General features: G+C 33.5%; 1 protein-coding gene across 1 annotated transcript in view; it reads left to right on the top strand.

The window, feature by feature from the left end:
* SEMA3D (semaphorin 3D) overlaps positions 1-14,669 on the top strand; it is a 186,486-nt gene that overhangs the window by 71,142 nt on the left and 100,675 nt on the right. Inside the window, exon 3 of the mRNA XM_036931702.2 lies at positions 13,641-13,801. Within this exon, the coding sequence (XP_036787597.1) occupies positions 13,641-13,801 (161 nt within the window). The remainder of the gene's footprint in view (positions 1-13,640; positions 13,802-14,669) is intronic.

Genomic DNA, 14,669 nt, shown 5'->3' with positions numbered 1-14,669 from the left:
TAATCTAACAGAAATAAATGAATTAATTATATACTTCTAATAAGGTTGTTGTGAGGTATCTTGATCCATATAAAGCACCTAAAACTGTACTTGGCATAATAATCCTTTTATAAATGCTATCAGTTATTTTTTGTTTAACATTATTATCTTGCTACATGTTAATGGTTGTTCCCAGAACAAAGATGTCCCTATATAAACAAGTTTGGAAAATAATACATATTATTTTGTAACATATTAAAATACTCCTGTTTATTCCCAAAGCATTTCCTACTGGAAGTTAGTTTCCCTTAGTCAAGTACCACCCACAGATTGTGAATTTATTGAAGATACTTTCCAGTATTTTCACCTTTGTGGTCTTCTAGTAGTTAACCAGCTTTTACAGTTAAAAAGGTTTTATTATTGAAATTGATAAAAGTAGTGTCTTTGAGTGGTTGGTAGCCCACACAGTGGGTTAAAATGAATCATAACATCTTTCATGACTACATTCATATAGTCATTTCAGACTACATGATAACATTTAAAATGGGCATTTTTTATCTAACTCATGAGAAAAGAAGATGGCTTACCCTGAATACCTCCCTCTAAGTACTTAGTAAAGAAGCATTATCAATCTTATAGTAATAATTTCCATATATTTTTTCTATAAAACAAGTCATTGATGATTTAATTTTGGTGAATGTGCCATGTTTGAATGGACTCACTAATTTCCTGACATATTTTCTCCAAACTGAGTCTATGCAGTTGGTTTTCTGTAGGTTCAAGAGTTCAAGGATAATTTTATTTTGTATGTGATATTCAAGATAAATAAAAAGTTTCTGAATACCCACTATGTTCTGGCCTCATTCTAGCAACGAGGGGATATATCAACAAATAGAAGAGGCAAAAATCCCTATCATTATGTAGTTTATATTCTGCTATGGAAAGTCAGACCATACCTACTACTTAGCAAGATAGAAGGTGATAAGTACTATGGAGAAAAATGAATCAGGAAAGTTGGCTAGAGAATAGTGGAGGCATGTCAAATATGGAGGTCAGGGAAGAGCTCCCTGAGGCTGATTTTTCACAAATACTTAAGGAAATTACTGTTTCCTGTCATGCAGGTATTTGGGAAAGAATTTTTTTTTTTTCAGAAGGAACAATAAGTGCAAAGGTTCTAAGATGAAAAAGTTATCTGGCATATTCCAGGCTCCTAAAGAAGATGGTATGGCTAAAAAATAGTGGGAAAGGGAAAGAAGATTGATTAAATCAGAGAGTTAATAGGAGGGAAAAAGGATTAGATCCTTCCACTTTTGCCATTTTTAAAGTTTTCGCTTTTAGTCTGAGTGTTAGGGAACCTACTGGAGAATTTTTGATTAGGTGAAGAGTATATGAAGGTAGAACCAGCAGGATTTGTTGGTGGCTTGGATAAGAAATGAGAGAGAAGTCAAATCTGACTCCATGTTTGTTTGTTTTGGATCTCAGAATAGAGTTACCATTAATTGAAATGGTAAAGATTGCGAAAGAAGTTGGTTTTAGAAGACCAAGTGCACATATTTGTTTAAGAGACTAATTAGATACCTAAGTCAGATGCCAAGAAGGCATTTAAGTATATCTTTTCTGGGGTTTATGGGAGATGTCACTTGGAGATATGAATTTGACAGCTGGCATATAGAAACTTTCAAATTCTTGAGACTCTGTTAGATAACTAAGGGATACAGAAGAATTCAAAGGATTGAGTTCTGGGATATTCTCAAGTCAGGAGATTAGAGACAGGAGGAATGCGCACCAAAGTGAGCTGAAAAGAAGTGCCTGGGTAGGAGAAAAATCAGAAGTTGTAGAATAGAGGAAGTTAAACGAAGAAAGTAGGAAAAGGGATTATCAGCACTGTCATATTTAGCTAATGTGTCATGAAAGATGATGAGTAAAAATCAACATTAAATTTAACAACAAAAGTTGATTGTTCACCTTGAAAAGGGAAGTGTCTTTGAGTGTAGGAGCCAGCACAATTAGGATGGATTCTTAAGAGCATGGGCTCAGGGACTGGAAACAATTATAGATAATTCTTTGCTCAGGAATTTCCCTGTAATGGAGACATGGGCAGTAACAGCTGGAAGAACAATGAGATGAAGAGACTTTGTTTTTTCTCATGAGCTTAATTATGTATATTTATGTGCTAACTGAAGTAATCTAGGATAGAAATAATTGATGATTCAGGGGAAATATGAGATCATCCATGTTCTATAGAAGAAAGTATTGATGAAATTCCATTTTTTCTATAAAAGCAAGCTACTGTTAGAACATATGTTAATAAAAGTGGCTTATTTTGCATATAAACTATTATTTGGTTCATTAGCATTATCAACTATTTTCTATATGAAAAGGAAGGTTAAACAGATATAAAATATATTCAAGGAGGAATATGTTTGATATAGTGATACAGGTTGTAAGGACTATGTATGTTTAGAAAATTTATATATAAGAATTTGAAAATAAAATCCCAGAAAGATCAAATAAAAATCTCAGGGTCATAAAAGTAGATAATCACAAAACTAATACAAGTCTCCTGCTTAAATTAGTATTTGTACTAAAACCTGCCTGTATCCAATCCTATTATTTAATAATAATTTTTATTGATCCTTGGAGATTGACAGAGTGGTAGAAGTTACATAATAATATAAGTAACATATGATGTAATATTGCCATACAAGTATCATACAAAAAGCATTCCTGGAATTAAGAAGATATATAAAAATCACTGAGGTCTACAAGTGGGGTCAGCAGTGTCTTCCTGGCAAGGTGAAAGAGAGCAAGCTCATGAGACACTTCAGTTATGTCTGGTTATAAATATGGAAAAGGGGCTTGAGAAGATGCATAGCTTTACGTAAAGGCATTTTTTTTCCAGTATTAAATCCAGTCAACTATATTCTAGTTAGAAAAGTTCTTTTTGAACACATCTTGAATGTTCTTGTTTTACTATACTATACTATAAACTATTGAGATAAAAAATTTTATATGTAACCCCTTGTTTTATGACTTCACTTACCCTAAAATTTGGCTCTAATTCCTTCAGTCTTATTGAAGGAATTTTACAGTAAGATTCTTTTCAATATATACATAAGAATATAGATGTAAGGGCATTCTTACGTAATGTCATCAGGGTTTTTTGTAAACAAAATTTGACAAATGCCTCTCTGTTTCTTAAGAATGAGCAATACGCGTTTTGAATTTTTGTAAGAGCTCTTTTAATATGCTGATTTAATCGTATTAATTAAAAAGAGACATAAATTAGAACTAAAATGCTTTTTACTTATAAAGAAAGATACTCATAAAGAGGTTTGTTTAACTGAAGCTACAGTGAGTCAGACACAGTCTAGGAAAAAAGATAAATGTTTCAGTAATCCTAATGGAATAGTGACGTAGAAGAAGCAATAGAACTGAACTTGTATGTGGGTATATTTTGTAAAAGCATAAATACAGTTGTTATGAAAATGAATTTTTTTTCCTAAGTAATGCTTTATCTTAAAATATAAAATATAGCTGTAATGGATGATGGGGCTTAGAGTTGGCAGGCCTAGATAAGTTTTAGCTCTTTCTCTGACATGTACTGTCCATGTAACATTAGAAAGGTTATTTGCTCTTTCTGAGTCCAGGTTTTTTGAAATCTGGAAATTAGTAATAATTTTTCTGGTTCTCCTTGAGAATCAAATTATTTAATAAAGGGAAAAGCTTTTTGTATGTTATAAAGCACAAAATTGATGTTGACAGGCCTCAGAGACCAAACATAATATACTATTGAATTAATTGAAGTATAAATTGAAGGCCTTTAAAAATGTAATTATATTTAAGCATCTTGGGTAGAATTTCTACAGCCATAGATAACAGGAAATTTCCTTGAAAGTCAGTAATAAATCATAGCTTGTCATCCTTGCATCTTCCTTCCAGGCTAATAAATATTAAATGAATGTATTTCCTTTCTGTGTATGAGAAAACTGAGAAGTTATATATCACTAGCTGAAACTAAGCAGGTCACTTACCACTTATGCAATTAAGTTAGTTAAAACTTAATTTAAGTTTGAATAAGTTAGGATGTACATATTTGACCAGTGTACAATTGTAAATGAAAAAAATTAATAATTTGGCCATCTTGCATGAATTAATACATGCCTTGATTTAAAGGTCTGAGAGAAACTCTAGTGTGGTGAAGGAAAGAGTATAGCTAGCCCTTAAATGCAGTGGAACCCTCCCAGACTTCTGAATGCAAATCCATATTTGAACAAGCTGATTTGAATGTGTGTTAAATCCTGCGGAACACTGCTCTAGAGTGTTCTGTTTCAACTCCCCTCTCCTTTGCCTGCCTCTCCCTCCCATACAGGAGCATTTGGAGATCATAACAGGAGTAACTTGTAACTGCAAAGAAAGCATTAGAGCCACAACTGGGTGTCCAAATGGCACATTTCGCCTCTCTAAATTATTAACAAGTCTGTAATAAATCCTGATTTAGATGGAAGGTAGATAAAACAATGCAAACATGAATCACTAGTTTGAAAAATCATTATTTAAATGTTTATTAGACTTCTTATGTACAAAGAGTGGTGATGAATTATTTAGACATTATTCTAATTTGCAAGGGCTTCTCATCTATTTCAGTGCCAAAATTACTGCAGAAAGAGTAATGCCATAGGATTAGGGTAAATAAAACCAAACATTTAAAAGAATTTCAGAGAAGGTTGAGTATGAAATTGAGCTTTGAATGTTGAAGGAAACTTAGACTTTACTGAATGAAGTATATGTTGGCATTGGATGATTTTGATCGTGAAATTGATCTAATTTAATTGTCATTCGAGGAGAAAAGATGGAATAAGCAGCATCATGTGGTAGAGATTGGCAAGGAAGAGAGACATAAAGCAAGGTTGTTTATGAGACTGTTTTAGTAATTTAGAGAAGTAGTTAGTAATATGGATCTTAGCCTGGCTCACAATAGTAATAAATATTTGAGAAGGAAGAATAGAAAATTTGCATGATAGAATCTGTAAGATTTCAAAATTTAGCTGATTTTGGAGTAAGGGATGTGAAATAGACTTAGAGGCACAATTATATAAATAAGGGGAAAAGAGTAAGGGAAAAAGGAAGAAAAACTCAAAATGATTCTGGTATTTTGAGCCTGAGGGTGAGGTCATGCCATTAAAGTCATTAAAATCAGTAGGAGAAGTGATGGTGGTGGGAGGGGCTATACCAGGCAGGCTATTGGAAGTTCTGAACTACGACTTGGGAAAAGCGACTAACCTCCTTGGGCCCTTTCTTGGAGAAGATCTAGAGAAAAGTTCTACAGATTATTGAGATACTGTTTGTTCTGAATGAAAAGCCTAACTGAAATTTTCCCAAACCAGTGGAAATTAAATTATACATCAGATGTCACTCTGAGTGCCCAGCATGATAAATAAATATTTAAAAGACATAGGCCTATTATTTGAAATTTTATAGTAGCAAGAGTTGAGGAGGTGATTGAAATAACTTCCAGGAAAAATAGAAGACACATTCAAAGGTTTTGGATGTGGATGGCAATGAGACTGCTCAGCCGTGACTTTGGAAGCCAGAAGATAGTATATAAATGCCTTTGATTCCTGAGGGTGAATGCTATTCAGCCCAATTAAATTCTATAGTTAGCCCAACTATCAAAAGGTAAGTCAGACATTTTCATACATGAAAGTTTCAAAAATTTAAGTCTTGGTCACCCTTTCTTAGGAAGATCTTAAAGATGTGCTCACCAAAATAACAAAACAAATCAAGGGGGAAGACATGGGATCCAGGAAATAGGAGATTCATATTAGGAGAGAGAGAGAAGGAAGTTTGAGAAAGCTGTTCCTTAGGCTAGAGAATAGACAGTCCAGATTTTATGAAAAGGAAGAAAGGTCTTAGGAGAAATGAATTCAGGAGAAAAATAAACAAAAATCGGGCAGAATTCCATTTGAAAATTGTATGGAGGCATTTTTCAGGAAGCTTGAAAATATTTGATCACGATCTGAAAACCAAGTAAGTAACACAGTTGGGAAATTATTAATAAAAGCTACATTTTTTTTCAAGAAAGCATAATCAGAGAACACTACTTTTCTAAGTAGGGGAGAATATTTACCTTGCAATAGTAATGGAACCATTGAATACATCTTTCATAAAAATGGTTATGTTAGGAGCTTGGTTGGAGGGAAAGAGTTGACATAAGAGTCTCACGTTACTTTTTGATATGCATATATCTAATTTTGATTTATAGAATTAATTTTAAAAGTACTATTGTTATAAAATATTGTTCTCTTTTAAGTTATTCTCATAATTCTTTTCTTTATCCATTAATTTGTGGTGATCTTAGCTTGAGGAATTATTTGCTCATCATATTTGTCTTGCTATTTAGACGAGATCTGGAGTGTTCAGGGTGGTATGGCTAAAGACACTGTCTTGCTACTTAGAATCAACAGTAGATGGTGTATTAGCTGATTTTTTAAAAGTTAAATTCACATACTTGATTGAAAACAAATCCACATTCACTTGTGACATTTGTTTTGATTTTCACCATTCCTTAGGATGTAAAAAGGGAGAAATTCTCAATACATTGAAAGGAGTTGAAAAAATAATTGTCAAAGTAGAATTAATCTTCCCCAGAAAAATTCTCTCAACTATTTCTGAGCAAGTTTGTTCTATTGTGGCATTGTTGTTCTGGAAATGTCCTAGATATTTATAATGTTAGCCATTTTTTAATAGGTCAATAGGAAAAATTATCATAGCAAAGCTTTTGAGAATTTAAAAGCACTCATTCTTACTCAGAGTAAGAATTTAAAAGGATTCATAACAATAAATTATAAGTCTCACATGTGATGGATTATATAAAGCATCTACTATTGAAAGCTGGCCAAATAAGAATAAACCTATGATTTAAAAGCATGGATATAGATGGAAATGCACAGTGTAAAATTGCACACTCCTACTCCACATCCTGTCCTGGCAAGAACGTAGCTCTAATGATATAGTATACTTTATTCGTTTCTAAATTATCTTTCCCTGTAGTGCATCATCTGATTTATTATTGACAAAGATAATATTCTGAGACCTAATTAACAGAATGATCTCCAACATTCCATTGCTGAAGAGCAAATGAGAATGTGATTTCTTTTTTTCTTTCTGTTTAGACTTGCATTTGCAGAAAAAAAACAGTTAGGGTTGGACTTCTCACCTAGGAAAGTACAGTGATAATATACACGTATGATTTAGAAGTAGTCTTTTGTATGGATTTTAGGTTTGAAGAATATACTTTCTTTATATATTTGGTATTGTTTTGAGAAGTCTGGTATGGAGACTAAATGTACATAAACAGAGAATAATTGGTATTTTGATAGGTGGAGGTGAGTAACCAAAAATCTTTCCATATGATCTCAAGCTTCAGAAAACCAACTGAAAGTCTGGTGGGGCCAATTTAAGATGACTTAACTTTCCAAAGATTGAATCCAAGAAAGAATTGGTGCCTTGTCTTGGACCAAAAACTGGAGAAGCAAACACAGGTTCACAGAGAGCCAAAAGGACTCACTCAGTGAGCTGCATTAGGGACTAATCTTCATTTTGGAACAAACAGCTTGCTCCCTTTACTCAATTCCTGACCCAAACTGAGAACAGGCTTTTTTGGGGGAGGAATGGTTAGGGAAGCCAAATTATTTTTGGAAAATATGGGAAGAAGGAATTCCATAGAAGGAATCTTTGGATACTAACAGTCAGCATGAAAGCCCTGGGAATTCAGAAATGAAGGGAGAAAGACTGAATTTATGGGGAAGGCTGGAATAAACACTCCTTTACTTCTTTACTGAGACAGCTTTGCAGAAAATACACTGGAGATGTGGCCATATTTCAAGAAACTTCAGAACAGCCCTACTAATATAAGGGCTATTTCCCTGAGGAAAAAGAGTAGTGGGTGGGGCAAGAATTTGTGCTGAATATCCTGGAGTGGTAGGTAAAGGTGATTAGGTTTTGATCTGGATGCATGTTTGGTTGTAAGCTTTCCCTGCTGAGGAATTTTACTCCTTAGGTTGGAGTAGGTTGGAAATGTACTTTCCTCAAAGGTGATTATTTTTTTTTTACCCTATGATTTCTGCCTTTAATAACCTTGATTTTCTTCTTTAAAAAAAAATCTTCCTGTGAAGTGTTCTTTAAAGGGTGTGGGAAGCCATTTTTTAGCTATGTAGTCTTCTTGTGGGAGGAACTGTCAGCTCCACCCAGTTCAGGATTTCTGGCAATAAATACAGGATTTCAGGGATATGGGATCTTGTTCATTTAACAGTCAAACATTGAGGAAATCTATGTTGATTAATTCTAAATTTATTAGATTCAATGTGACTAACCACTCCCTTCCTTTTTGGGGTGAAGAGGAAGAATGTAGACTATCAGGTCACATGTTTCTTCAGGATGAATGCACAGTTGTATTAGGACACCAAAAGGTTGATACAAAGAATTCTTTTCAGAACAAACCTTTATTTCAAATAGGAACAGGGATTATTGGATCCTTAGCCTTCCCCTCACGTGGAGGGGCTTCTTGGCTGAGTGAGGATATTCACTGTTGCTATGATCTGCTGCTAAGGGTAAACTGATTTTGTGAAGCCCATTTAACTGTCCTAGACCTCACTGAATTGTAACGTGAGTCAAACAGGATTATTGATAAGATCTCCCTTAAGCTCTCATTGCTTTATACTGTATTTCCATTCTTCTGAAAGGACAGAGACTACCAGCTCCAAGGAACAGAGCAATGGGCAGTAGTAGATACATGAGTGACAGTTTGTTACTTGATATGTCCTCAGTTTTAACAAAGTTAAGCATAAGATTCTAATGCCGTAGATAGAACTCCAGTGTTGGAAAGAGCTAGAGACCATTTGGTTTCTCTATCCACACATACTGATGAGAGAACTGAAGTAGCATTATTTGGTTTGCTAAAGGAAATACGGTAGAAAGTTTTTTCCATTTCACTATTAAAGATATTTAACAGTCTATTACTTTGAGTCCTGTTGTCCTTTGTCACAAATGTATTTTCATTTTTGTTGTGGATGAGCATGTCCTTTCCACTAGTCTAAGATCCGTCAGAGTAGAACTTGTTATCAGAGTCTTTGCAGCACCTGCAGAGAACCTGTGATCTTCGATAAGTCAATTGTTTACCTTCAAAAATCACTTATTATGCTAGAAATAAGAAAGTATTCTAAATATTCTTGGGAAAATAGGTAGTTTTCCCTATGACTTTTGGTAAGATATCAGGAGATGTTGATAAAGAGTCTGGACATACTCTTATGACTATGCACACATACATACAAACATGAAATACGTTGTTTATAGGATTTTTAATCCTTAGTGCCATCCCTATGCTCTGCAGTGGTTTATTGATCATGGATCGTGAACACCTTGTCTGTGTCATCATTCAATTAAAATCAATCATGTGTGTGATTTTCATATTTACACTAGTAGAATAAATGAATAATCGTATCTTCGTTTCATTTATTTCAAACATAATCAGCTTGTAGATTTTCCAAGAGTGTATTGCTAGAACAAGAGTGAGAATTTGAGGGCTGTGATGATTGAGTGAGGTTACAAACTGAGAGCTTGGTGGTAGGACAAGGAATTGCTAAAAGAACAGGAGTAGGGAGGATTAGGTCAAAGGTTTAGGTGATAGAACGAAGAATGCGTTTAGGACGTAGAGGTAAATGCTGCTGTCATCTGAGGAAAGGTGGGGCTGGTTAAGTCAGTACCGATCAGGCCTCCTCTAACGGCATGTGTGAAGCAACACACTCACACCACCACCCAAGAGGGTGGGGAGAAGGAAAGACAGAGTTCTGGTTCAAAAGGATTATAAACTGTGGATGATCTTAAAACTCACATACCTGAGAACTGCCAGTTTAGGAGGAGAAAAAAATAAAGCTCTGAAATATATTGCCAAATTATTAGTTTTTAACTCATTATCCATTTCCATTTCTGATTTCTGAAATCCTGAGAGTGTATTAGCTTTAGGTGTTAAAATGCAAGCTCTGGACTTAATTTTTTCTTCTTTCTGGGCTTTAGTTGATGATCCTGTGGAAACAAAAACAGCTTTGCTTGGTTTGGCAGAAAAGCAAGAAAGATAAGCTGCTTGGGGAAGAGGGAACCTGTTCCAATCCCTGTCCCAAGGTCTTTTCAAAATGTATGCGTCAGCCTGAGAAATTTTCATATGTAATGCCTAAGTCTAATTATTTAGTTTGGCTACAAAGGTTGGTGAAGCATGCTTTAATCGTTTTGATGCTAACATTGTTACAAGGCAACAAATCATTTTGAAATGATAATCTTCAGGTTCGTCACTATTTTTGCAGCTGTTTTTCTTTGTCAAATTTGTTTGAAACTAAACCCAACATAATTGGTTATGGTAAAAGAAAATAAATGACTATGTCAACTTTATTTTCCTCACTGCATAAGTAGTAACAAAAATGAGATGCAAGCTTACTAAACATCTTGCTCCTTCCATTGGCCATAATTCATGGACTTACCGTCTTTCAGAAACTTACGGGGAGTTTCCCTTCCCCCACCTTTCCTGATTCTCTGCCCTCCTGAACACTGCAGCCAGACTTATTTTTCCAATACTCAGTTATAGTTTTTGTCACTTTTCTGCATAAAATATTTTAGTGGCTTCCAATTAACTACATAACCAAACCCCCTGGCCTGCCATCTTAGGCCTGATTAACTGGAGGCTGCCTTATATCCAGCCTTACATATTCTCTATGTTGCAGTGTGCTGAGCTACTTCAGTTCCACAAATATTTATTACATACTTTATTTGTCTCAGACTCTGAAAGTAGGTGCTTGGGTTTCAAAGGCAAGTAAGACTTGGTCTTTATTTACCCCGAAAGAGTTCTGCTCCAGAGGAGGAGACATAATAAAAACGTGGTGTGTAAATGCAATGTACAGTGATATATGCCCCTGTATATTCTAGTGTTCTTCCTGGAATAAACTTTTCTCTCTGTCTTTCGTGTAAAGCACCTATCTGTCCTTCGAGACTGTTCTCAAATATCACTTTTCTTTTGTAAGGTGATATTTAGTTAAGGTAACAGTTACTTGAAAGCTTTGTTAACATTTATGTATATTTCTATTAGAATTTATTTCCCTTACGTTTTATTTTATATACATATCTATTTGCACACTGATCTGTGAGCCCCGTGAAGGTAGGTCTCAGTCATCCCCTAACCTTAGCTAGACGCTCAATACCTAACACATACTAGATGCTTATAAAATATCTGTGAACTGAATAGCTTTTTAATATTATCCCAATATTATAAAACAAATAGAAATGTTCTAATTTTCATAAGTCAGGTTTAATAGAAGATGAGATAATATTCCTTAATAGAACTTATTTGATCTAAACTGGAGTTTAATAATTATTCAAAATGACAGTTAATATTTATCAAACTTTTTCTGTCTTAAAGGCATTGTTCTAAGAACTTTATATAAATTACTTCCTTTTGTCATAAGAATTGTATGAATTGGGAAAATATGGCTTCTTTTTATAGATTTTATATAGAATTTAAAAAATACTCATTATCATTATAATAGCTGATAGTTGCACAGCACTTATTATGTGCCAAGCACTATCTATTAATTCATTTATCCCTCACACCTACATGATTTTTTACATAGTTGCTGTTATTATCCCTACATTATAGATTAGAAAACTAAGGCACAGAGAAGTTAAGTTTCTTGTCCTAGATAACACAGCCAGAGTTTGTGGGGCTAAGATAGGATCCAGGCATTCTGGACCTAAAGCTCACATTCTTACTCCTTAGTGTAAGATGTGTTTTGATTTTGTAATTAACATCAATGAATGGTTCAAATAGTTGATTATTATCCATGGGCACTTGAAATAACAAGGATTTATTTCATATAACCTACTTTCTCTATTAGTTGGGTCAAGATATAGCTTTGGAATTCCCCTTAAATACTTGCCATTTTGCCCATTTCATTCTTTGGGAAATCCCATGGAAGATACAGGATTGCCTGATTGATAAAGGTTTGTATGAAATGTTTTCTCTTGATAAGGCTTTTGATCGTATCTGTTTTAACTATTCTCTTGGTTCCATTCTTCTCTCCTCAGTTCCACTTTATAATCAGTATGGAATGTTTATTGGACATTAGCTGTGTAAAAATAGGTGTAACATATTTGGAGATGCTAAAATATACTATTTCATTATGTCTCTGGCTTGGAAAACTGTTTAACTTGCATTTAGCTTAGTGAAAGAATAATTAGGGTAGAGTTCAGACTTCTATCCATTACACACAAAAACAGGATTCATAAATATTAATAAGAAATTTATATTTGATAAAGCCACATTCATTTGAGAATTCAGATAGTATCATATCTTCTTCAGCATTCAGCCTTTTGGTTTTTCAAAACTACAACAAAACTATTTTAGTGGCCTAAGAGAAAATTTAACCATTCTAAGTTAGAAAAAAGTGAAGAAAATTCTAAAAAATATGAAATAATATAACTCACAGCTGATGGATGATCTATAGACTTTGAAGTTAAGAGACTCAAATATCCATTTTATAAACCTTGGAAATTGTCATGGAACAATTTACAAGTATCTACATGCTAGTTTCTGAGACATTATCTTTTTTTATTGTTCTCACCAATTAAAAATGTATGTTTTGAAAGTAACGATTTTGTTTTAAAATCTAGTAACATGTAATAGACTTTTTAAAGTGATTAGTGATAGTATTACTTTATTGATATTTAATACTCTTAGGGTTGTAGAAAATTAGAGGGTATAATAAATACTTGGGGTAAAATTTGTTGAAAAGATTTAGGCTCCTTTAAACCCAGACCTAAATTTAAATAGAAGTCTGTCCATATCACAATTAGAAATGAAACAAAGAATTTGGATTTACAGAGAAGTGTCAAGGAGAAATGGAGCCTGAGACTGAGGTTTTATTATCAGCTTTGCCACCGCAAAATTTTGTGACTTCAGGGCATGTGGCTTCAATTTGTTGAAATTAAATACCTTTATTTATAAAATCATGATTTTGCATTAATTGATTTCAAGATTCTGTTTGGCTTTACAATTCTGATTCTTTTATGGCTCAGGATCATATCTCTTTCAGAATCCATTTTCTTGGACTCAGCTTCTTTGTTTACATCGTCCTGAATATATGAAATAGGCACAGTGTAATCCTCCAAACATGGTCATCAGTCTAAACATTATCAAAAGTAGGAGGGGAATTCGTGCTATGAGATTTATCACATGCTTAGTTTAACGCTTACTTTGCATATATTGATTAATATAATCAGTTTGCAAATATTCCAATAGGTAGATGCTTTAATTTATAACTTAGGTGAACACAGTTATGAAGTATTCTACATTTAACTGCTTTTATATTAATATGTTTGATACTAACTATAGTATGCATTTTTCATATTTAGTAACTATTGTATCAATAAAATACAAATATAATAAATTATATCTATTTCTAAATGAGTATTGCTAAAAACTGTATATCGTTTGTGTAAATCTAAATTGGAGCTTTCACTCAGTATACATTCATTTACAAAGTGGGACAAAGTATGTTTTGAGACAAATATTCTGCTTATTAAGAATTTTTTCTCTCTGTCCTTTTGCTTTCCTATAGACTTGCTGCTTTCAAATAGCTGTATCCCCTTTTTGGGTTCATCAGAAGGACTGGATTTCCAAACTATTCTGTTAGATGAGGAGAGGGGCAGGCTGCTCTTGGGAGCCAAGGACCACATCTTCCTGCTCAGTCTGCTTGACTTGAACAAAAATTTTAAGAAGGTCAGTTTATTTATATATACTACAGTGACGGTATGCATTTATTTTCATTTATGCCCTTCCTCTCTTTTGTTTTAAGTGACTCAATGTCAAGTGCAATAGGTCATTTACATATCAAAAAATATCATATTAAAGGAAATACATTGCCTCTGATATCTGTTTTGGATTTTTATGGCTTTAAGTACAGATCCATATTCTTTGTTAAGAATGAATGAGTATAAAATACTAAAATCTTTGAAGATATGAATGAAAGGCATGAAAACTTAATGAACACTTCTGGATATTATATTATATGGTAGAAATGCAATTTGGATTGAAAAGCTGGCAAATGAGTTATTCATTAAAATTAATGTTTATGTCTGTAACAAATATTGTAAAATTAATTTTTTATTAACTTTCAGTTAAGAAATAAACATACTTTAAATTGATAATGTAATTGTGGTAGCATTTTAACACCATACTGTTTTCTCCACACTCCCATTTTATAACCTGAATGGGTTTCTCCTATGCCCCAGTTATACTCAGATAGTAAAAATTAAAAATGCCACAACTGTGGGCTCCTAAAGAACAAACTTACCACTGAAAGGAAATAAATACTAGTTATTCAAAACTCAAAAGGCAATTGCTGTTGGAGCCTACATTTTCAACTAGTAACATAATACCCAAAAGAAAGGGTGCCATGCTTTAGGCCTTATCAATTATTATTAGCTAGTACTTTATCAAATACTGATATCGATGCAAGCAAAGAAGGATACCAAGACTAGAAGGGATTGAATGATTGATGAGGAGACATAATATATGACTTATTCTGTATCTTTGAGGCATGTTTGATTGTTTTTCTTTATCTCCTTTTCCACAAATAATGGAAAAG

Source organism: Manis pentadactyla, chromosome 7, assembly GCF_030020395.1.
Source record: "Manis pentadactyla isolate mManPen7 chromosome 7, mManPen7.hap1, whole genome shotgun sequence".
In the NCBI taxonomy this organism is placed as follows: Eukaryota; Metazoa; Chordata; class Mammalia; order Pholidota; family Manidae; genus Manis; species Manis pentadactyla.
Note: the sequence above shows the minus strand (reverse complement) of the source record. Positions and strands in the feature narration are given on the sequence as shown.